General features: G+C 40.2%; 2 protein-coding genes across 4 annotated transcripts in view; one reads left to right on the top strand and one right to left on the bottom strand.

The window, feature by feature from the left end:
* CENPP (centromere protein P) overlaps positions 1-24,515 on the bottom strand; it is a 256,588-nt gene that overhangs the window by 179,746 nt on the left and 52,327 nt on the right. The gene's annotated exons all lie outside the window — the stretch shown is intronic.
* OMD (osteomodulin) lies at positions 2,653-23,156 on the top strand. Of its 2 annotated transcripts, none has more exons than XM_060239885.1 (3): positions 2,653-2,938; positions 13,569-14,530; positions 22,653-23,156. In XM_060239885.1, the coding sequence occupies exons 2-3, from the start codon at positions 13,591-13,593 to the stop codon at positions 22,979-22,981; spliced, it is 1,269 nt and encodes a 422-aa protein (XP_060095868.1). In that variant the 5' UTR covers positions 2,653-2,938; positions 13,569-13,590; the 3' UTR covers positions 22,982-23,156. The 2 variants fall into 2 exon arrangements, with proteins under 2 accessions (XP_060095868.1, XP_060095867.1); XM_060239884.1 differs by lacking the exon at positions 2,653-2,938 and adding an exon at positions 3,919-4,028.

Raw genomic sequence — 24,515 nt, 5'->3', positions numbered from 1 at the left:
CAGAAGGGTCATTAGCTGCCTCTTGTTGGGATTGTTTGGATCTATTTCTGTCTGTTTTTCTCCATTGCTGGCAGATTACTTGATGAGATCTGAGCAAGCCCCGTGTACATCATATTTCATGAAGACCAGCTGGGATATGCTGACCCATTACTGAGGAAATAGTCAAAATTATGCTTTGAATGCATATGAATGACACTAGTTTGGTAAACGACACAATAATTAGTCCTGATAATCTTTACTGACTGTTGACTGTACAACCATCCCATCCACTCCCATTTTGAAGAAAATAATTAAGACCTGACTGCTTCAAAGCTTTCCAGATACTTCAAACTCTTCTGCATAATGCTTAATCTTTTCTCATTATTACAAATTTAGCTTCTAGCTTGTTCAGGGTACTAGGACCTACTCTTTAGTGCTAGTGAGTAGAGATGGCCACAAACCAAATAATGAATCAAAATTCATGGCGAACCACGTAAGGTTTGTAAGAACGTGTGCCCTACACCCCCGCCGATCCGCCCATGAACCTCTATGAGGTTCATTAGGTTGATGCAGGCTCTGAAGACATTTAAATACCTTCAAAGCATACTTCCAGGTTCAGAGGACTGAACAAAAGTGAAGAAAAAGAAGAGATTGGATTTATACCTTGTCCACTACCTGAAGGTGTCTCAGAGCAGCTTACAATCTCCTTTCATTTCCCCTCCCCACAACAGATATCCTGTGAGGTAGGTGAGGCTGAAAGAGCTCTCCAAGAACTGCTCTTAAGCAGAATATCTCCAAGAGTGAGGTCTGAAGGTATTTATAGGACTTTGGAGCCCACATACAGGTGGATGTGGCCTGTAAATGGGCTCCAAAGGTCTATAAAGGCCTGAGCTCAGTCAGGCCAGCCCGACCCAGAGGTAGGCGCTGATGGCATTTAAATGACTTCAGAGCTTACTTCCTACCCACAAACCAGTTCATGTAATGGACTAGTTCGTGGAAGTTTGTGGTTCAGGGTTTGTGAAAAACATTGCTTCACGAACTTCCACAAACTCCAATTTTTCCGGTTCATGTACACCCCTACTAGTGGGTTTTTCTTTACCTTACAGACTTACAGGGGAAATAAAACTCTAAAGACTTTTTTTGCTATTGCATAACTATTTAATATAGAAGACCACCTTGTGGAGAGATGAATACTACAAATCTAGATAGGTTTAATTTATACCTTATAGTCTATAGTAACTTTGCACATTTAATTTCTGAAATTTCATATCATGTTCTGTTCCCCTTGCAGTCTCCTGCATGACCTCTCTTGTTGAAGTCCAGGAGACTATAGAGTAGGTTGTATCAAGAAGATGAGCATTTGCTCCAGTCATTTACACAAGAGAGGAGAGTGATTTCTACCAATTTCTCCTCAAGATGCACTTCAGCACATGAAGATCTATTATACAGAGTCTATCAAGACCAGTATTGTCTACTTTTCAGGGTCCCAGCTAGAATCTCTCACATCATGTGTTACTTGATCCTTTCATAACTGGAGATACCAGGGATTCAACCTGGAACCGTCTGCATGCAAAGCAGATTCTCTTCTCCTGAGCTATCATCCTGCCCTATAGTGCCTCCTATTCTGCAGCTTTCTCCATATCACAGCTTGTTGTGTTCTCAAAATCCACAACCATAAGAAACAGCACTATAGAGGAACAGGATGCATAAGGCTACAAAAGGAAGGCGATAGGGTAGAGATCTGTTCCACAAAATCCTCCCATTCATGCTTCATATTATCCAATCTAATGTCAGAACTTAAGAACTCCAGGCAGATCCCATACTTAGTTTCCAAGCTAGGATTTTATTAGAGAGAACTAAGAACTGTTAGATACAAGGTACAAGATAACAGTGATGGCGAGAGCCAGCACTGGCCCAGTTTTATATAGTAAAACAAACAACCCACAAAGCTTTAATTCACACCGTTACAGGCACATCTGTCTTCCCACCAGTGCTATCAGCAAAGACGTTGCCTCCTTACTCTGAAGGCCACACGATTCGGCTTCAAAGGGTGTCAGTGTGAGAAAGTACAGAGATACAACATTATTCAGTCTACAGCCCCCAAATACTTTGGATACCATCGGGGCAGGGTTAACTACTACTCAGCACTTCAGGTTAAGAAAGGTTACAATATGGGGTCGGTCTGGTTCAACGCTCAGGTCCACTCTATGCATACTTGCCAACCATCAATTATACTGGTTCTACATTAAGCTAGCAATAATAAAGTTACAAGTTCTGACATCTAGTGACCACAATCCACACACGCACATACAGACACACACATAAGCTTAAGCACTGAAATCATCTTAAGTGGTTTAAGTTCCATGTGGGGTATGATTGTTTGCACTCAGTACTTTTGAACAGAACAAGATCCTACATCAACAGGTAATCATAAGTGACAAGAAGACAAGTGATCTACATGTCTGTGCATACCAGTTCTATCATTCAATTTATAGTCCAAGTACAGAACACTGAAAATATATAGCATCTAGTCTCAGTCATAAAACTTTTTAAGTACCTTTGTAAAGGACTTGATGATAATCTAGTTTTAGTGGACTTTCAGACAGTAAACAAATTGAATAACCATAAGACTTGGCAAGACAGTAAAACAAACAGGGTTTGGTGTATGATGTTAAAAATAATCATCAGCTACCCTTCATATAAAGGAAATTCCTACCACACATCAAACCAAAAATTAGAGAAAGAGAGCTAAACCACATAATTTCACCAAAGTATACCCTTATTTGAATAAATCATCCACTGCAACATGGAACAGAACTTAAATTTCTCCACAGCCTTTTTCAGCAAATTACACTTCATCAAGTGCTTCAGATCCATTTCTCAGGGCATATTCTTTTTATGGATTTTAAGAGTACCTGCATCTGACTCTTTCTAGTGTTTCTGGCACACATATTGTCAGGTAGGAAATTATTTATTTCAAATTATTTTATTTTCTCAGTGGTAATGGAATCCAGATGATTATACAAGCTTTAACTCTGATCCTATACATTTATGATACATAGCCAAACCTATCCAGCATTCATTGCATACTCTATCAGACACTTTTGTATGTACAGCTCGTAACTAAAAAAAAAAAAGAATCTTGGTATATTCTCAAAATTAAACAAAATTATTAATGCTAAATGAACATGAAACGTGGGTATTTCTTAAAATGCTCTTGATATATTTATTTTGATACACCAGTTTTGCATAGAAACAGAGGTCTAACAACAGCAAATTATGTAATATTTTACAGCCCCTAGTCAAACATTTACAGCCTTGTTCCATGGCACAACAGCTTAATATAGGTCTCTCATCCTCTTGTCCCCTCTTCTGAGGCAAGCTCCCTTTCTCTTCTCCAGGGAAACAGTATTCTGTATGCCAGAATTCTGAGGCTCTTTGTAGTTTTGTAGTTAACCCACAAAGGGCTTCTAGGGCCACAAAGAAATTATAATATCAAGGGTTCCTTTACATCGTATCCTTGGGTGAGCACGCCAGTGCTGGTGCTACATTGTGCCAACAGAGTAATATAGTGTGGTGATTTACAAAAACAACTGCAGTGCATAGTTTCCCTGCATTTTTGCTTGGTATAGGATGCTGTACTTGCTCCAGTGACACAAGGATTTGTATGCACCGCTACCACTTAAATTGGGTAAGATCTAGCTATTTGTCTATGTATGAGCCAGTCATTTCATTTACTTGTTCTATCTCTTTGCCACTATCAAAACCATGCTGCTTCAATTATTTCTGACACATTTCATATGAAGTTTTATGTAGCATACCTAGAAGACTGGAAACTTCAAAATACATAGAAAAGATTACACAGGAAAAGATACATAGGAAAAGATTATAACTAATACAAAGCTAACAACTTATGGCCACATTTAGATAAGAAAAACATGATGAAGTAATCGAGCTGAAGGATGTAGCTGAATGTTGTCTCCAGTGGCAACACTATGGAAGAAAGAAGACTCCTTAGCCTCCTGCTGTAAATAAAGCCATACAGGAAAGTAAGCATTTTAAACTATTTTGTTAGCAATTTTTGGACGGTTGGAGGATTAACATGAAGTAGAGAAGCTGTTGTAAAGTAGAGGGTAGTCAGGGAGAAAAGCAGATGTCAGAAAGCTGTTCAGTATTCCTCATTAACAGTCAAACAGGAAACTTATAGGAGAGAAAGAAAGTATAGGGGGGTAATGTAGCTATATTATGAGAAAGATAGTCATATCTTAAATTATTAGTACTGATAGCAGTATTAGGGGAAATATTTTCCTATTATTGGTATCAACAAAGATTATAAGAACAGATTTTATAAAAATGGTTTAGAAGTGAAAATCTAGTCAGCTTTTAAAAACATTTTATACGATTAACTTAGATTAGTAGATCACTTTCTCTACAACTAGGTTATAAAACCTACTTTAAGCACTGTGTAAGTCTTTGCATAGCTTTTGTTTACTGCTTTATTATTTGAGAACATAAAGTGAATGTGTGCTTTAAAAACTGGATAAAATACAATAACTAGAATTTACAGTCATAAGAAGACTCCAGGTTTTCCCCCTCCCATCTGCTTTCTTATTTTGATTTATCATCTTAGTCTTTAATGCTGAGAGGAGACTACAACAACAAGTCTTGGACTCATTTTTGGCTTTTGTAGAAAAACACATGTTTTGTGACACTTGGCGATCAAAACAGCTAACTACACAACACTGTATTTACATTTCCAGCTCTAAAGGAACACTCTACGCTTGACTTTGAAATTAAATTCTGAGATGAAGCACCCAACCTTCTCTCATAATACTGGCTGTAAAACTGTACAACATCATGGTTATATTTTTGGTCTGTTGTATTGTTTTGAAGTGTCTACCCTTGAATAAACTAGATACTGACTACTCAGTACTTTTGAATCAGAATTTAGCAGTTGAAGTAACAAATAATGATATTTTTAGAAATGTGAGAATGAATTCAGCAAATACCTTCTCAAATTGCTTTATGGGACACTTTAATCTTTGCAGCATATTAACTATAGAAAGGAAAAGTAGAAAAACTATCAGAACACATTAAACCTATTCTAGAGCTCTACAGATATCTAACAAAAATAAGAAAAGGAGCAAACTCCTTGAATATGCAAAAGGCACAGCTTCTCTTGAATTGTATTGTCCAAAATTATAGGGAGTTAATAGGAAAGGACAGTAGATTGGCACATAATCTGATCCACTTTCTGTAAGTGGATCAACACCTTTGGATCCAACTATCAAATTTAATGCCAAAGTTTAAAGCAGGGGTGGGAAACCTTTTTTATGCCAAGGGCCACATGGATATTTATAACATCATTTGCGGGCCATAAAAAATTATCAGCTTAAAAAACAGTGTTCCGCCGAGTGAAAATGATTCAGGCCAGCAAAATTAATGCAAATAATTGTTTTTTCTATTTGACGTCATGTGGAGAGAGCCTAATCTGGCACACACACATACGGCCCGCCACCCTAGGCAAATGCATAGATCCAGAGCTTTTTTGTAGATAAAGCCCAGCAGGAACTCAGTAGCATATTATACCCTATCCCCTAGTATTAGCATATTAGGCCACAGAATCATAGAGTTGGAAGGGACCTCTAGGGTCATCTAGTCCAACCCCCTGCACAATGCAGGAAACTCACAAACACCTCCCCCTAAATTCACAGGATCTTCATTGCTGTCAGATGGCCATCTAGCCTCTGTTTAAAAACCTCCAAGGAAGGAGAGCCCACCACCTCCTGAGAAAGCCTGTTCCACTGAGAAACTGCTCTGACAGGAAGTTCTTCCTAATGTTGAGCCATAAACTTTTGATTTAATTTCAACCCACTGGTTCTGGTCCTACCTTCCAGGACCACAGAAAACAATTCCACACCATCCTCTATATGACAACCCTTCAAGTACTTGAAGATGGTGATCATATCACCTCTTAGCCACCTCCTCTCCAGGCTAAACATCCCCAGCTCCTTCAACCTTTCCTCATAGGACTTGGTCTCCAGACCCCTCACCATCTTCGTCGCCCTCCTCTGGACCCGTTCCAGCTTGTCTATATCCTTCTTAAAATGTGGTGCCCAAAACTGAACACAATACTCCAGATGAGGTCTTACCAGAGCAGAGTAAAGCGATACCATCACTTCATGTGATCTGGGCACTATACTTCTGTTGATACAGCCCAAAATTGTATTTGCCTTTTTAGCCACCGCATCACACTGTTGACTCATGTTCAACGTATGATCCACTAAGACCCCTAGATCCTTTTCGCACATACTACTGCTAAGACAAGATCACATCATCTGGGATAATTAAGTGCAAACTGAACTGTGACAGTAACTTTTCCAGACCCTGCAGCAATTCTGACTGGCCAGCCAGGCCTCGGGGAGTCTGCCGCACAGTACATCTGGGCCCTGTGATCCCTGCTGGGCTCTGGGGAGGCTGCTGCACAGTGCAGCTGGGCCCCACGATTCTCGCTGGCCAGCCAAACCCCAGAGAGGCTGCCATATGGCTCAGTTTGACCCAGCAATCCCCAAGGGCCACACCAAGTGACCTTGAGGGCCAGATATGGCCCTCAGGACGGAGGTTCCCCACCCTTGGTTTAAAGCTTCAGATAGCATTCTTGTTGAAAAGGTAAAATATAATTTTCTTGCCTGGGACAAACAACTCCATATATGCTCAAAGGCAATATACAGCCAGATTTTTTTCTTTGACTACTTTTAAAGTTGACTGAATTCCAAATGCAATTTGCCACATGGCTTGAAAAGTCTTAGAAGTACAAGCCAAAATTGTCCTTATATGTAAGCAAAATGCATATAGGCTTTGGGCTTGTGATTTGTCTAAACTGTTCTTTAGAAAAGCTTGCACAGGTAGTGGGGGGACTTCAACCACATTCCAACAGTATTATGCACAAAGCTTGTGAAAAACTTTCACCAAGCCAGGTGATATTTGTTCCTCAGTCAATTGTTTATTATTATTTATAAAGTGCTATCCGGATGCATGTGAATTTTCAGTTTCATCAACAAAAAACTGACAAGTCTTCGCCCTCACAATCTCATAACCTAAAATCAAAACTGGAGAAAAGCAACAGAGGTGCTAGTTATTATGTAGTTATGTATGAAGCATGCTTCCATTACTCGCCAGGACTCTGATGCCTACATTCCAATTGGCTGTTCTCTTAGAACCAGCCAACCGGGACATGAGGCATTTCTTACAGGAAATGCAAATGAAGGATCCTGGAGAGACCAATAGGAGGAATTGCCACCAACCAAAGAGGATGTGTTTTACTCAGCCACTGTGTATATATTTGAGTTGAGTTGCCTTTGTTGCTTGTGACTGTTTCTTCTTGAATAAACTGTTGCTGCTTACTTAAGAGCTGACTAAACTCACTTTTTAATACTAGTGATAAATGTGAGCAGTGAATGTGAAGGGAATATAGCAGCGCTGAGGAAGTGGTCCATATTGAAGGATCCTCTGAAATTTCTGCAATGCATAAAAGTGTTTTGATTTAGAGATGCAGAGTATGTGCAGAGCAAGGTTAGAACATTAGCCTACTATATAGGCTTTATAGATTTTTAGATTCCAGGTTCAAATTTTAAATATGGTTATCTAAGATGTTATTTTATATATTTTACAGTTTATTCTATTTCTATTATGTGATTTTATATACATTTTTGCTACATTTTATATTTTTATTTTAACTGGACTTTAACGTGAATATCTGTAAACCTGATAATATTTTGTCAGTTGGATATGGTCACTGACCGTAATAACAACAAGACTAAACTGAATACTAGCCTAAGACCTGGGAATCCTAGGTTCAAATCTCCAGATTATTGATCCAGTCACACTTTCTCAGCCTAACCAGCCTCACACTCTCTCATGGAGTTGGGAAAGGGAATAGTATATATAGGGCCCTGAGTGCCTTAGAGGAATAATGGGGAAAATGTGCTAGATAGAACAGTGATTAGAAATATTTATAGCATTCAGAAGATTGTATTTAAATTGTGGGGAGTTCCAAGGCAGGGGAAATTATATGCCAAGTTTGTCAGTTTCAGAGAACCAATGCCTGGGTGGTATAGAGCAAAATGGTGGTTGTGCAGAGGATGACTAGAAACATGGAAGTATCTATCATAGAGATCAATGACACAAACCAAAGAGGTTCTAGAAAGTACAACCTGTGTTCCCTCTAAGCTGAGTTAGCGTGAGCTATCTCACAGATCTTTAGCCCCCAGCTCACACATTTTTGTCTTAGCTCAGGAATGATGACTCCAGAGCATACTGATCTATGCAGTAGCTCACAGCCTTAATGCCAGTAACTCACAAAGTAGAATTTTTGCTCACAAGACTGCAGCTTAGAGGGAACATTGAGTACAACCATTTGCAATTTTCTTGTTTGGATGAAGGTGGGCCTATATTAGAAAAAAGAATGGACAAAGATTCCCTCTTTCTTTAGGACCTTAGAGTACAAGGAGCAGAAGTCCTTGAACTTTTAGTAGGACGAACTCACACTATGATATCCTGTAAGAGATATCACTATGATATCCTGTAGCCAATGAACCTGGTTCAACTATATTCTGCAGAAAACAAAAAATAATAGATTGAAGAGCAGCTGCTCCTATTGTGCCTGAAGCTGGAACCAACCCATGGTGGCAGGAGAAGGATGACACAGACATCATGGCAGGAGAATCAGGCCACAATTTTATTGGCTATAGCTTCCTCAGGTTTTGGTACAGCATTGGCTGGACACAGTGGATACAGTTCACAGCCCAACGGCTCTCAGCATCTTCTCCAACCCACCTGTTGGGGTCTCTGAGGGCAGAGGGCTGGTGTTATGGCTGGAAACAGTAGAAACCACTATTCTTAGCCATCCTCCTGGGGGGATGGCCAGCCCCAAGGTAGCTGTGCTCAGCCCCACCCTACCCTGCAGAGTTCCCTTTGATCATGTAAACCCACACTACGCTCCCCAGCCCTCAGCCAGCTCCTTTTCATCCTAAACTACAGTCATGGGGAAACCTGGAGCTCCAGCTCCTTCTCCCCGCTATGCCAAACTGGCCCCTTGGAAACAGGCTACAGGAAGCTGCTTGACACCTGCCTGGCTTACAACAAAACTGGGTCTATCCCCCCCAGAGTTATCCTTGCTTCCACCCTCTCCTGGGCCCAAATGGTACCCATAGCCAAATAAGTGGCTGGGAGCCTGTCATTCAGTAACACTGGCAGGAAGGAAACATCTTATTTCCAGAGACAGAAAAAATTTAGAAGTAATTAGACTACAGTTAGGAATGTTCACTAATTATATCAATGTGATTTGCCACAAACGATTCTTAAGTGTCAAAAGACTCTAAATCAAGTCATTTTTGTCTTCATATCAGACCAACCAAATTCTTCCTCTCGGAACACAGCATATGCAGCTGTTCCCAGGGAACTGATGATTTTAGTCCATCCCTCATGACTCTTCTATTCCCACTTTGCTCCAGGTTTAATTCAAACTGGATGAAGTTCTTTCTCCTCCCTCCAGTTTTGATTCAAAAATAGCTTAGAAAGATTCTTTTCTGTGTTTTTCCTGCTGGTCCTATAATTAAGAACAGAATTCTTCAACAAAATAAATGTGCTTGGGCTTCCACACACAGAGCTCAGTCATATCCACAGAGTTGCTTAACTCTCTTACATTTTGTGCATCATAAGTGGCCGTATACTCCTCTCCTGATTTAATAGCTGTACATCTGTATAGATGTTGATGGGATGTGAACTGGCAGAGACTGACCAAGAGAGAGATCTTGGGGTCATGGTAGATAACTCACTGAAAATGTCAAGACAGTGTGCGATTGCAATAAAAAAGGCCAACGCCATGCTGGGAATTATTAGGAAGGGAATTGAAAACAAATCAGCCAGTATCATAATGCCCCTGTATAAATCGATGGTGCGGTTTCATTTGGAATACTGTGTGCAATTCTGGTCACCGCACCTCAAAAAGGATATTATAGCATTGGAAAAAGTGCAGAAAAGGGCAACTAGAATGATTAAAGGGTTGGAACACTTTCCCTATGAAGAAAAGTTAAAACGCTTGGGGCTCTTCAGCTTGGAGAAACTTCGACTGCAGGGTGATTTACAAGATAAATACATGGGATGGAGAAAGTAGAGAAAGAAGTACTTTTCTCCCTTTCTCACAATACAAGACCTCAGGGGCATTCGATTAAATTGATGAGCAGTCAGGTTAAAACAGATAAAAGGAAGTACTTCTTCACCCAAAGGGTGATTAACATGTGGAATTCACTGCCACAGGAGGTGGTGGTGGCTACAAGCATAGACAGCTTCAAGAGGGGGTTAGATAAAAATATGGAGCAGAGGTCCATCAGTGGCTATTAGCCACAGTGTGTGTGTATATATATATATATATATATAATTTTTTGGCCACTGTGTGACACAGAGTGTTGGACTGGATGGGCCATTGGCCTGATCCAACATGGCTTCTCTTATGTTCTTATCAGAACTGGATTCTCTGTGGGATCTCAGGAGCGGAAACTCACTCAGTCCTTCTTGCCAGTCTTTTTTCCTTCCTTCCTTCCTTCCTTCCTTCCTTCCTTCCTTCCTTCCTTCCTTCCTTCCTTCCTTCCTTCCTTCCTTCCTGCCTGCCTGCCTGCCTGCTCTTGAGAGGGATAATCTGTCATATCCTGGAAATTTGGATATCCTAATTCTCTCATCTTGATGCTTTTAAAGCATAAAGCCTTACAACTTCATTAGTCAGTATATTTTTATTGCTAACATGTGGATCATTGAAATGGTATTCTGGCATTACTGGATCGGAAAAAAGCACATAAGAATACTGTTCCTATGGACACTTTGCTTTACTCAATGCCAGTAGACCTACAATTTAAGAACTAAGCTGCTGCAGAAAAGAGGTAGTTTCTCCACATGGCTTTAAAAGAAGCTAGTTTTGTGAAGGTGGGATTTGAGGAAAACCACTGTAATACAGACCCGTATCTAGAGAACACATATGTCTGACTATATGTAGAAACATGGATTATTCATAATTGCACATTGCTCTTAAGTATTTATTTGAGACTAAGCCACATTCAATCTTTAACGGAGTTGCAGTTGTTTTTACATGCATCTTTTTATCAACTGTATTATGGCTGCCAACATGGCACAAAGTTTCCTTTCTGGCAAAGGTATCTCTGCTTTCCTTCCTTTCCTCCTTCTCATCACAAAATACAGTACACAGTAATACTTTTTCCGTCCTTAATGTACCTTCTTGAAGGACCTTCTTAAATACAGGATATAGTAACACTTTTTCCTATTCCTACTTTAGCCTACTATTCAGATTAAATCATTGACAAACATTTTAAACTAAATCTAAATGAACTTCACACAAAGTATTCAATTATACTTAAAATATAAAACATATACAATTGCTATGAAGAAGGGTATAAGGCAGGGTTTCATAAACTTTTCTTTCCCGTGGTTATTTTTACACTTCTCCTTAGTGGCCCACTAAAATTCAGGGGTAGAGCCAGGAGACTTTGGGGGTGGAGCTGGGAGATAGGAATTATGTCATTTCCTGTGGTGCCGCTTCCAGGTCAAGGACCAAGTGATGTTTCAAGAAAATCTTTTGACAACTATTTTTCATACTTTTCCTTGACTGAAACACTGGGGAATTGCTGTGAAAGGTAGCAGAAAATTGTACTGCAATTAATGAATTAATTTCAAGTTATATAAAGTTCATACAAGCTTTTCTGCAGTTATCCCAAAAAGGATATTTATGAGGGGCTTGCAGCTTTTTACTGGCTGTGTTTCCCATGCCTTTAAAAGCAACCTTTTGTGCAGATATTTAGCGAGTGAACGTCTTTCATCCTTTTTAATATCTACAGGAGGAGTTTAATTTTGGTGTCAGACAGCAGTTAAAAGCAGGCCCAGTAAAATGGTGCCAAGTTCATTGTACCATCACTTCCAGTGCTGTTGAGATATACAGCAGTAATCTTCAAGAATCTCTTTCTGACCCACACCTCTAACTCTCACTCACTCACACAGAAATCTCATAGAAAGGCCAGCTGGCTACAACTGGGGGTGCCATTTTTTTATTGACAGAGCTCCTATGTCTGCAACAACAGTATGATGAACAGAAAAGTTTCATCCAGTAAAAATGGAAGGAAAGAAAGAAAGGGAAAGAATGAAATGGAAGGAAAGGAAAGGAAAAGAAAAGAAAGACATGGAAAGAAAGAACATAAGAAGCCATGTTGGATCAGACCAGTGGACCACCCAGTCCAAAATTCTCTCATACAATGCCCAAAAAGTGCCAGAATGTCCACCAGTGGGGCCAGGGCACTAGAAGCCTTCCCACTGTTGCTTCCCCCCCCCCCCACCCCCAGCACCAAGAATATAGACAGAGCATCCCTTGCAGACAGAAAAAGAAAGAAGGGGGGACAAGGGGGGGGGAGCCTTACTCACCATCAGATTAGCCCAGTCAGCAACAATTCTGCCCTGGGGTCATTTGGTAAAAAAAAAAAAAAAGCTACTGGAATGCCCACTCCCTGCCCCTCCCAGCTGAAAAAAACACACACCCCTTCTTTGCCACCCAGGCCTCCCGGGAAATCTCCCCAAAAGAACATACTGCAAGGCACATGAAAGCTCATACCTTGAAGAACACTTCATGGATCTAAATTGCCAGTGGATGCCAGCCTTTCTCTCAAACACTGGGAGAGAGGAAGGAGAGGCAGCCCAGCTCCTCTCTGCACAACACAGAGACAGAGGAAGGAAGGAAGGAAGCCAAACAGAACTCAGGCTTTGCAGCCTGTGTCAGTCTTCAAGGCTAGCTTTTCTCTGCACAACAGAGAGATGGTGGAAGGAAGGAAGCAGAGCAGAGGTCATGCTTTGCTGGGGGCGAGGTTAGCTTTGGCTTTTCTTGTGAGGCTTCCGTGGCCCGGTACCGGGTCCTTACCTTGCAAATGGGAAACAGTGCTATAAGGTATACACAGTCTGATCACAGTTGTACTCTCAAAATGGTTTTCAGTTGAAAAGTAACAACCACTTATGCTAGCATACTTTCTACTCAAATTTCATGAGAATGATAGCTGAATGAGATAGGTGAAACAGACAGTGCAGCAATGTGCTATGCAAACATACCTGCCTAAAATGTTGAACTCATACATTTCAGAACTAAACCAAGCTGCTTGTGGGCCTTGCTCTCTATGCAGAGGCAGGACTGGACCTATGGAGTACTCCCCCTCACCGCCCTTAAAAATCTTTCCTTCTTTCCTCTGGAAGCAAATGGAAGAAGCAACCTCCACTGCTGAGAGGGGAAAAAACTATTTTGCCTTAAATGAATGCCAAATAATCTACTAAGAAGTTGATACACAAGCTGTATACAAACAAGATTTTGGCTCCCAAGCCTTTTAAAGTAAACGTTTAAAAAAGGTCTCTGAGCAGTATGATTATGTTAATCCATAGTCCAAACATTAAAAAAGAAAGATTACTTCTTGCCAATTACATAAATCTTAGTACATTTGTACCACAATTTTACTATGGACATACTTCATCTTATTTTCTTCTTCCCACAGAATACCACATCAGTGTTTGAACATGGAAATCCTAAATCCACTGTTAATTCTGTGTCTTGTCTTTGGAGCCAAGGTATTCTGTCAATATGATTTCGATGAATTTGAAGATGAATTTGAAGATGAACTTGATAATGAATATCCACTTGTTTTTCATCATATTCCTAATGTAGACTATGTTATTCCTTACCCATCCATACCTGCTGAATGTGCCAAAGAATGCTTTTGCCCACCTGCTTTCCCAAGGTCAATGTATTGTGATCATCGTAAACTCCAGACAATACCAAACATTCCTTCTCACATCCAACAGCTCTATCTGCAGTATAATGAAATTGAAGCTGTCCTTCTGGAATCCTTTGTGAATGCCACTGCCTTGAGAGAAATTAACCTTAGCCACAACAAGATTAAGTCTGATATGATTAGTACTGGTATCTTTGCCAAACTTTCAAACTTAGTACAACTCCACCTAGAGCACAATCTGTTGGAAGAAATTCCATTTCCTCTGCCCAGAGGCCTAGAACGTCTGATCCTTGGTTTCAATAAAATGGCTAAGAAATCTGCACAAGCCCTGGAAGGGTTGGAAAATGTGACTATGCTTGACCTCTGTAACAACAATCTAATTGATTCTGAAATAAAAGGGAAACACTTTTCAAGTATGCGAAGCCTAATGCAGCTCAACCTCTGCAGCAACAGGCTAGAATCCATGCCTCCTGAGTTACCATTTTCACTAATGTATCTTTCTCTTGAAAATAACTCAATTTCCTTCATTCCAGATAATTATTTCCAGAACCTTCCAAAAATTATTGCCCTAAGATTGTCACACAACAATCTGCATGAAGTTTCATATAATGCTTTTAATCTGCCCAATCTTGTGGAACTCAACCTTGGGCACAATAAACTGCAACAAGTATTCTACATTTCAAGAAGCCTGCAGCATTTATACTTAGAAGATAATGACATAGAAGGTTAGTTAATGACTTTAAAGTCTTCATTGTCCACCCACTTTTAAAAAGCCCAGTTATTGGAATGTTTATACTAGTTTTGATCCTTCTTAAATACTTGTCGATTATGAATTACACTTCATAGCAAAGGGGAATAGGGGTGAGTGCTAAAATATCTTCATAATTCTCTTGATTCACTCAGTAACTGTTTTGATTGTTGTATTAACTATTTTATAATTTATATTGCATTTTAAATAGCTTGCAAGTCATCTTAAGCAATCTGATTTGCTAAACATGGAGGACATTTTAAAATAAATGCATGTTCTTCCAAGATACATCCCCATCCAATTATTGCAGTTAAAAAGTATACCCTGCCACTAGAAATTGAATGCAGCTTCCAGAATACAAATATAACAAATTATCAAATACAGTAAGATAAAACATTATTAATAAGAACCTGTAAAATCAAGGAGCTATATTAATCAACATTATTTTTCAGAACAATGATTAGGAACATTAAACACAATAGAGAAAACGGGGGGAGGAAGAAAACAAGAAGGAATGGGTTTTTACTTTGATGAAGACAAATGTAAATTCTTCCAGGTTTTTTCAGTTAAGATAGTTAAAGCTGGAAGTTCAGTCTGGTGGGGGGAAAAATACAGATCAGAAAACACTTTGGCTTAAAATTCCAATAACAACCAAAACCAAAAGCTTCTTTTTAACCAGGTACAAGAATCTAGAATACTTAACTCAGTAGGAGAGACTTTGCTCTGCTCCTATTAATTTTATAAGGGCTAGTGTAGCACAGTAAGAGCTGAGCTCATGGATGTTTTTGGAATATTGAGAAATGCTAATGGGCACTATCATAAAATGGAAAAGAGAGAACAATGTAGGTGATCCTTCAGAGCAGAAGACCTGGAACTAGGAGGCAGAGGTTCAAATCTCTACTTGGTCATGAAGCTAACCTTTAGGCCAGTCACACAAACACAAAATGCATTCTCTCTCTCTCTCTCAAACTAACATACCTCACAAGATTATTGTAAAAAGAAAACTGGTACTGGGAAACCATATGTGCTGGCCTGAGTTCCTTGGAAGGAAAGGGAAACCCAGCTATGTAGTTCTTGAATTAGGGACATAGAAGCTGTGGTTTCTGCCATGAACTGGTACTTGGGGAACATGGTAAAATGAAAGCCAATAATGTGAAGTGAAATCCAGCCGGAAGAGATGTTAGTAAGTAGTCAGAACTTCAAGGGGTAGATTTGTTAGTTGTTTATGGGGTGTCAAATCCAGTCAAGGCAGATATGCAGTTTGGCACACACCTCTGCTACTTGAGAAACAGGCTTCCCCCCCCCCCCCCCGTGCTGATACACTGGACTGCACCATCTCCTAGAGCAGGGGTGTCAAAATTTCTTAGGAGGGCCAGATCTGACACAAATGGGACTTCATTGGCCCAGGCCATGAGTGTCATAAACTGTAATGTAGCAGAGATATAAACTTTATAAAGGACACAAACACAATTAAATCTTATATTTTAACTTAAAATACAAACATGCTTAATATTCTTGCAGTATTTTGTTTAAAATATAAAGAACATAAGAGAAGCCATGTTGGATCAAGCCAATGGCCCATCCATTCCAACACTCTGTGTCACCCAGTGGTAAAAAAAATTATATATATATATATATATATATATATATATATATATATATACATACATACACACACACACACACACACACACACTGCGGCTAATAGCCACTGATGGACCCCTGCTCCATATTTTTATCTAACCCCCTCTTGAAGCTGTCTATGCTTGTAGCCGCCACTACCTCCTGTGGCAGTGAATTCCACATGTTAATCACCCTTTGGGTGAAGCAATTTCATTGAATGCCCACGAGTTCTTGTATTGTGAGAAAGGGAGAAAAGTACTTCTTTCTCTGCAATTTTAAAAATAAAATATCAAGAAAAAGGATCACAACAGAAACTAAAAATCTAAAATTATCTGAGTCTGGGAAAACAATGAAATAGCATTACAAGTTTCTTCCCCACCCCCCACCCCCCGATCTACAAGATTGGCAATGGCTCTCCAGTGTAATATCCCCCTTTGGCTGTGGGTTCCCAGGTTAGAGTACTCAATAGTTCAGGTCCATTTAGCAGAGACAAGCTGGCTCAAAGCATCAACCCTTATTTGCAAGGACACAACTCTAGGAAGCATGAGCTTCAGTTGTCTATATAGGAACGCTGAAAGTGAAACTGATCCCCACTCCATTGAAATACATTGCAGCACAGACAAACTTGCAAGGAAAATCCATTTCCTGTTATCCTTGCAGTTTTGCTTCCTGCAACAGCCAGCAAAGACAAGACAGAAAGAGTTGGGAACTTCGTCAGCCTCAGAGCTTCAAAGGGTGAGAACAAGAGGAGGAGGAGAGGGGAGAAAGAGCCCTGTAGGCTTGATTAAAGCCCTGGGTGGGCTGGTCCTGGCTCACGGGGTGGACATTTGACATCCCTATCCTAAAGGAAATGGCCATGATCACCCACACATCTACAAACACAAAACTGACTAGTGAAATTAGCTTTGTGTGGCATTGCCTTTTGAAACCTCCTGGGATTACAATGAATCTCCAGGTGATAAGAGATCAGTTTTCCTGGAGAAGATGGCTGCTTTGGAAGGTGGACTCTGGAGTCATATCTCATTGAAGCGCCTCCTCTCCCCAAACTCAGGCTCCTTCCCCCAAATCTTCAGGTATTTTCCAACCCAAACCTGGCAACCTTAACTGGGCTTCCTTCAGAGAGACAACAGGGCACTCCAACCTTTTTGAGCTCATGAGCACCTTTGGAATTCTGATGTGAGGGGGTGGGTGCAACCACAATGCAGCCCCCAAGCACAACACACAGAGGAAAATTCCTCGCAGATGTTCTTGCAGTTTTAGGGAGAGGATTAGAGGGCAGGGGTAGCCAAACTTGCTTAACATAAGAGCTACATAGAATAAATGTCAGATGTGTGAGAGCCATCAGACACAAACGTCAGATGTCTGAGAGAAGGAAGGAAGGAAGGAAGGAAGGAAGGAAGGAAGGAAGGAAGGAAGGAAGGAAGGAAGGAAGGAAGGAAGGAAGGAAGGAAGGAAGGAAGGAAGGAAGGAAGGAAAATAGGTGGGAAGGGAGAGAGGTGGAAATAAAGCAACTTGAAATTTAAATACATTCTCCAAGCCAATGGCTGTCCTGGCTTGAAGAAGTGGTTTAAAGAGACAAATGCCTTCTCTGGTGGGGGCTTCAAGAGCCACACGATGTGTGTGAAAGAGCCGCATGTGGCTCCCAAGCCACAGTTTGGTCACCCCTGCACTAGAGAGATGGGTATAAGTCAGCTTCATGTTTTCATGTGGCCAAGATCTGGTTGCGTTTCATATTTCAAAACTGTTGCGTCATGGTCCAAGCCAAAGGGAAGAAGAGAGCATGGGTGTGTGGGGATGGGGGTGCGGAGAGATCAGGACCTTGAATCAAGCACTTTTTAAAAGGGATATGGGTTTATTATAGGAAATGTTGGATCCCACTAATCTGGCAGAAACAACGGCCAGGATCGCCTCTGGTTTAGGAGTGGAAAGGGAGGAAGTGCAGGCTTCCTTGCTTTCAAATACGATGCTTCTGATAGCAATATCTGAGCAGAGCTCTTTCAAGCTACAGGGACCATAAGGCAAATTGTTGATAAGCTGCTTTTGAACTATTGCACTGCTGTTCTGATTTTCCAGGGCATCCCTGACAAGTGTTTGTCCAGCCACTGCTTAAAGACTGCCAGTGAGGGGGTCGATTGCAGTGTTGAACAATTCTCACTGTTAGAAAGTTTTTCCTATGCCAGTCTTCTCCTCTGCTGCTAGCAGGAACAGCTCCCTCCTGTAAGTGGCAGCCCTTCTAATACTTCAAAAGAGCAATCATGTCTCCCCCCTCAACCTCCTCTTCTCCAGACTAAATATACCCAAGTCCTTAGACTTTCCTCATTGGGCTTGCTCTCCATGGTTACTCGGAAGCAATCTACAGTGAGCACTGTGGCACCTACTCTCTACACATGCACAGGATTGCAGTTTTACTTTAAAGAAAGAAAGAAGATATTGGATTTATATCCCGCCCTTCACTCTGAATCTCAGGGTCTCAGAGCAGCTCACAATCTCCTTTATCTTCTTCCCCCACAACAGACACACTGTGAGGTAGGTGGGGCTGTGAGAAGCTCTTCCAGAAGCTTACCTTTCAAGGACAGCTCTGTGATAGCTATGGTTGGCCCAAGGCCATTCCAGCAGCTGAAAGTGGAGGAGTGGGGAATCGAACTCGGTTCTCACAGATAAAAGTCCACACACTTAACCTCTACACCAAACTGGCCCTCCTTTCTCACATCAGACTATCCCTGAATTTTCCAAGGGTAGCTGTGCCGGTCCATAGTAAAACAACTAGATTCAAGCCCAGGAGCACCTTAGAGACCAACAAGATTTGGGGGAGGGGGCACAAGCTTTCCAGCATTAGAGCTCCCTTGATTAGATAAAAGGAGCTTTGACTCTCAAAAATCTTGTTCTCTGAGGTGCTGCTGGACTCAGATTTAGCCATGTAAATCAGTGGACTCCTTTCATCAACTTAATTTATTAACTAACATCATGGATCCCCTGCCTTCCTCCCCTAAAAGGACACTGAAGTGGTATGACACACTCTCCTTTATCCTCACAACAAACCTATGAGGCGGGTTAACTCAGAGTATATTACTGGCCCAAGGTTTCCCAGCAAGCAGCCAGGGCAGAGTGGGCATATGAATCAGGACCTCCCAGATCTGATTTGGACACCTAACCACAAGCTCCTACTAAACACACTATATGTTAATGTATTCTTTTTCCTTAATGGCAAACTAGAATGATGTTTAAAATGTTCAAAAGTCAATCAGGTGGACAGGAACACCTCTGGGAAAGGCATATTCTCAGTTTAACCCAGACTTGCAAGCAACAGAGCAATGAACAGCCTCCATGTATTGCCTTATGACACTCTCACCATCATTCTCCCATTCAGACATGTTACTATTTTGTTAGTTTCCTAAGCAAATGCTATCCAGACCAAATGTTCTTTTAGTTTGTTAATTTCACTACTGCCCTGTTCACAGAATGTGTTGAGTCCGTGTTAAACTGACCCAGTTCTGTTCCGAATATCTTAGTTCCAGATGTTATTGATCAGACTGCCATACTGCAATTCGAATCACTCTGCAGTGAAACTGTCTTCTGCCATCCACACGGCACCATGCAGTTCTTTTCCCCTCCACTTTTATGCACATTATGCGCATGCGCACATTATGCGCATAGGTGAAAATATTATGTGGTTATGCAGTTATATGCATATTGCTAAGTAGTAAAAAAAAAATGGCGACCATAAACCGGATGTCTGAGGCTCCTTTTGCTCTGGGACAGCCTTCAGACATCCGGAAGTTGGTCAAGAACTATCCAGACGGGGATACTACGAGGTGAAACCGGAGAACTCAAAAAACACCACAAAGGAGCAGGTAACAAAATACTTCGGTTCCGAGAAGGATTGGAGGGGGGCCTACTACAAGTTAATACCAGGAGGCAGATGCTGCTGTCCGATCAGCCACTTTTAATCCAGTATGAAACAGCAGCGATAACTGATTATACTGTGCGTCTGAATGAGCCCAATGAGTTGTTTTTTCTAAACTAAAACCTCAGCATTCAGGTAAAATTGCTGTGTTGGCGCTTTGCAATAAATAAGTGGGTTCTGGGTTGCAGTTTAGGCACTCAGTCTCTAAAGGGTTTGCCATCACTGATATAGGCAGTAATGTATGTATATAGACCTACCATTTTTGGTAAAGGCATCTCATGCTGCCTTTGAGGAATCCTTCATACATGGGTACTACAAACACAGACCCTTTCAGCTATTTTAAAATAGATTTAAACCAATCAATTAATTTCGTTTTAATGGGTGTTTTGTAGGTTATTCAGCAGTATGAGCAAAATAATTTAATTATTTTAAATTAATATAGAACATCCAGAACATGAAAATATAAATTATTATTTGAAAATAAAAACAGGATAAACCAAAAATACTTCACCTTTCTCTAAGTGGCTACACAACTTTGGGAAAACTATGTAGTTTTGCTTATGTATGTACCCAATCCAACTGTGAATATCAAATATGAAACACACATGTAGAAATGCACTATTTTATTAGTGGTTGCTGTTGTGTGTACACCAGGACACAATTAGACTTATTTTATGTGAAACTCTAAGGCTGATTGTATATGTGCATTAATGACATAATGTAAGCTCTATAAGCGAAAATTTAAAAAGTGAATATACCATACTGTCATCCCTCACATGCCAAGATATAAATACCATTTGTCCTGTTATACTCTTGTTAAAAAGACTTGCCAATGTTACATGTTACAGACCCTATATGTCATTGGCTAAAAATTACCATTGTATGGTTGTACCGATGATTGGAACACCTATACCATATGGATTTCCATCATTTCACAAGAAATTTGCACAACATCAGACTGGTAGCCACTGAACTCCAACTTTGTTCTATTGCTTCGGACCAACACAGCTGCCCACCTGGTGGCAGCTAGCATTGCATCAAAACTGGAAGGCAGCAATCCATACAATATGCTACACTATAAATTTCAGCCACCTTCTTAAAGCAGTCAGGGGACATAGAACAGACCACACCTTACTCCCAGCTTTCTCATATCTCCACATTTGTTCAATCCAGACATTATGCCTAATCTTGGTTGGCATTAAATACAGTTGAGAATCCCAAAGTGCCATTGTAAACTGAGTCACACTGTAAACTGAAATCAACGGACTTAGAAGGGTTTACCTCTGCCTCAGATGGCATTGGACATCATGGTTTAAGCTTTCAGAAACAGAAACAGGAAGACTACAGTTTAGAAATCCATTCTTTAAGCATTTACTTTTGCAAATTTATAAATGTAGTCCCTTAAAATGGCCATATGGCTTGTCAGTTCACAGAAGCAATGATCTTAAACCATCTTTTAACCATTATTTAATATTGTGGTTTACTAGTCAATCCAAAATGGTCTGTCGACAGACATTACTAAACTTCATTAATCCAAGTTTCCAAATACCTTTATTGGCATAGAAATAAAAAGTACAGCATAGCAAATTTACATGGAGTTTCAGCTATAAAAACCAGTCAAACATCAAGAAGGGGAGCTAGTCTTTGCTCCCTGATTGTTATGGCAGCCAAAAGGTACTTTGCAACTAGGCTTGTGATATGGGAACATTGGTCAGATAGTAGAAAAAAAACTATCTTCGCTTCAGGTAATCCATAAAAATTAGAATAGGTTTGATTATACAGTCCCGCACTTCTCCATAAAAACCACAGTAAAGTAAGACATGGGCAACCGTTTCAAGGTGCCTTCCATTACATGGGCAGACTCTATCCTTCTCGGCCGTTTGGCTAAGATCAAGTGTAGTGCAGCTTCATTAATCATGGTTTAACTTTATGCCATATAAAGCAGTGACTGGGGCGGGAAGGCTTTTCTGTAGTCATGCCCAAGAAAGCTGTCTGATGCGTTCTCTGTTTTGTTTTATGCAACAGGCAAAATCTGCTGTGTTTGCCTGAGTTTTTTAATAGAGGGTTCTCCCCATGCCTTTTCCTGTTGTTGCCTTGCTGGTGGTAATCTGGTATTTGTGCAGTTCTGCCACTCTGATTTTAGTCCTTTCTTCAGTTTTATTTGGTGTTTTAAAAGTTGTTAATAATGTCAATGTATTATTTTAATGTTTTGTTAGCAATGCATAAGTTGCCCATGTTTGGAGAAAGATAGTATCATATTTTAAAAGAAGTGGAGTGAAATGTTTCATATGTTATTTAGAAAAAGGTTTAATTCCACTCACTACCACAAACTTTAGCTAAGCACTTTTATTTCCTTGTTAAGTTGTATCTTCACAGAGCAAGCTTGAATGCTTCTTTTGTAGGTAATAGACTGCTAATAGAAGAGGAAAGCAGGTAAGATTTTCAAAAAGTCCACTCACAGGAATTAAGATATAATCTTATGTTTTTCATAACGACAAACATTATTTCACTAAAATTTAGGCTTGAATTACTATGTTCAGATTTTAACTTGTTTGTTTGTTTGTTTTTGCAGTTATGAATATTACTTTAATGTGTCCTTCTATTGATCCCCTGAACCTCAACCAATTGACCTATATCCGTGTGGACCAAAATAAGCTCACAGCCCCAATAAGTACGTATGCCTTCTTCTGCTTTCCTCTCATACGTAGTATTTATTATGGTGAACAAAAAATTAGTTCCAGCCAACGAACACAACTGAGGACTCCAGTATTCCGAAGATATCTGACTCCAGAAGAATATGATGAAGCAGAAGAAAACCATGAAGCAGAAGAACACTATGATGAACAACATCAAGATCACAGAGGAAGGGATGAAGACTATTTTGATCCTTACCTATACTGAGTGATTTTAATATACAAGAAACAGCATATCATAAATAATGCTCATTTTAAAAGCAAGCTAAAACATTTGGGAAATACAATTTATTTGTGAGCCAGCAGAAGTAGGTAAATATATTCTGCTCAATGAAACCAGCAAGTGTTTTTACTTTAAAGCCCAGTCTACACAAAAAAAGGCATCCTCAGATTTTCAAACCATGTAACTTGACTATGCAAGTACCTTAAATACTAGATTAGATAAGTTATCTTCTACAAGAGAAGTGGGGGCACAGAAAAGGACTAGTTTTTCATGATGCTCCCTCTCCCACTGAAAAGTTCCAAATAGCACTCCACGTTATTTCTAAGGGTCCACCAAACCTCATGAGTCATGTTTTGGAAACTACCACAGTAAGAAGGGAGAGGTGGGAAAAAGCAGTTCTGTGAATGGTGCTTCACTTGTGGCCCTTAGACCAACCTATTATACCAATCCAATAATTTTTTTTTTTGTTATATAAAATATAAGAACAGCTTTGATTGCATTCAGCTTGTCTTATCTAAATATAAAACAACAGAAAATCACAGCATGGGATACAGCACAGGAGGCTGTAGCCTTAGTGGGAAACCAACTGAAACCTCAGAATTCCCTTATATAGAGGTACCCTTGGATCAAATTCACTGATTCAGTGAAAATTTCTATCTGCAATTTGTAACAATAGCTCACTGTTAAGAATGTATTCATATTGCATGCTAAATACACGGTCAAATCCTAATAAATCAAGTGGCAAAATAATCGCTTTCTTAAAGGATCTGGACTGCACTTTTAGATATTTCTTGGCATTTCATTATTAGCATGGGCTTGACCACATTCTAATATATAAATATATATGAAAAACAAATATTAAAAATAATTTTAAAGCACTATAGAAATAACTTCTGCCAGAATTCACATTTTGCCATGTCATACATAGCATAATATTGAAATGTCTGCTCAGGACATTAAAATAATAAACTACAGTATTAGCTACTAGACAGATTTGGCTAGGAGAAAAAATAGTTTATCCATAAAGTAACACTAAACAAATGTTTTAATGTTTAACTTGAAGTCTGCTGCCGTTGTAAGCTTTCTATAATATGTCAAAAGCACTTAATAATGTATTCAAATATATAGGCTGTAATCTACATCAGGGGTCCCCAACCCCCAGGCCAGGGACTGATACCTCGAACCTTCCCCCCCTCTGTTTTTCAGTATTTTAAGGCCGGGGAAGGGAAGGAGGCAAGGGCAGCATCACTCGCCGCTGCTGCAGTTTTCCTGTCGATCAGTTGATCAGCTGGGGGGGGTCAGCCTGAGAGGCACTTCACGGCCCCTTCCCCAGGCTTAAAATGGTGAAAACAGGAGGAGGCAGCAAGGCTGCACGGGGGGGGGGGGAGGACAGTGAAGGATGTCAGTGTGCGTGGAAGTTCTGCAGATATGAGTGCCCTGATAAATGCAGCCACCAGTAAAAGTTCTATGAAGACAAAAACTTCAGCAAGCCAGTTGAAACAGTTGTATTTGGTGTAAG

This window comes from Heteronotia binoei, chromosome 5 (assembly GCF_032191835.1).
Source record: "Heteronotia binoei isolate CCM8104 ecotype False Entrance Well chromosome 5, APGP_CSIRO_Hbin_v1, whole genome shotgun sequence".
Taxonomy (NCBI): Eukaryota; Metazoa; Chordata; class Lepidosauria; order Squamata; family Gekkonidae; genus Heteronotia; species Heteronotia binoei.
Note: the sequence above shows the minus strand (reverse complement) of the source record. Positions and strands in the feature narration are given on the sequence as shown.

Excerpts from the sequence above, each read along its gene's own strand:
- OMD (XM_060239885.1), top strand. The coding sequence starts at position 13,591 with ATGGAAATCCTAAATCCACTGTTAATTCTGTGTCTTGTCTTTGGAGCC. Across the intron at positions 14,531-22,652 it reads AGAAGATAATGACATAGAAG|TTATGAATATTACTTTAATG; the intron begins GTTAGTTAATGA and ends TTGTTTTTGCAG.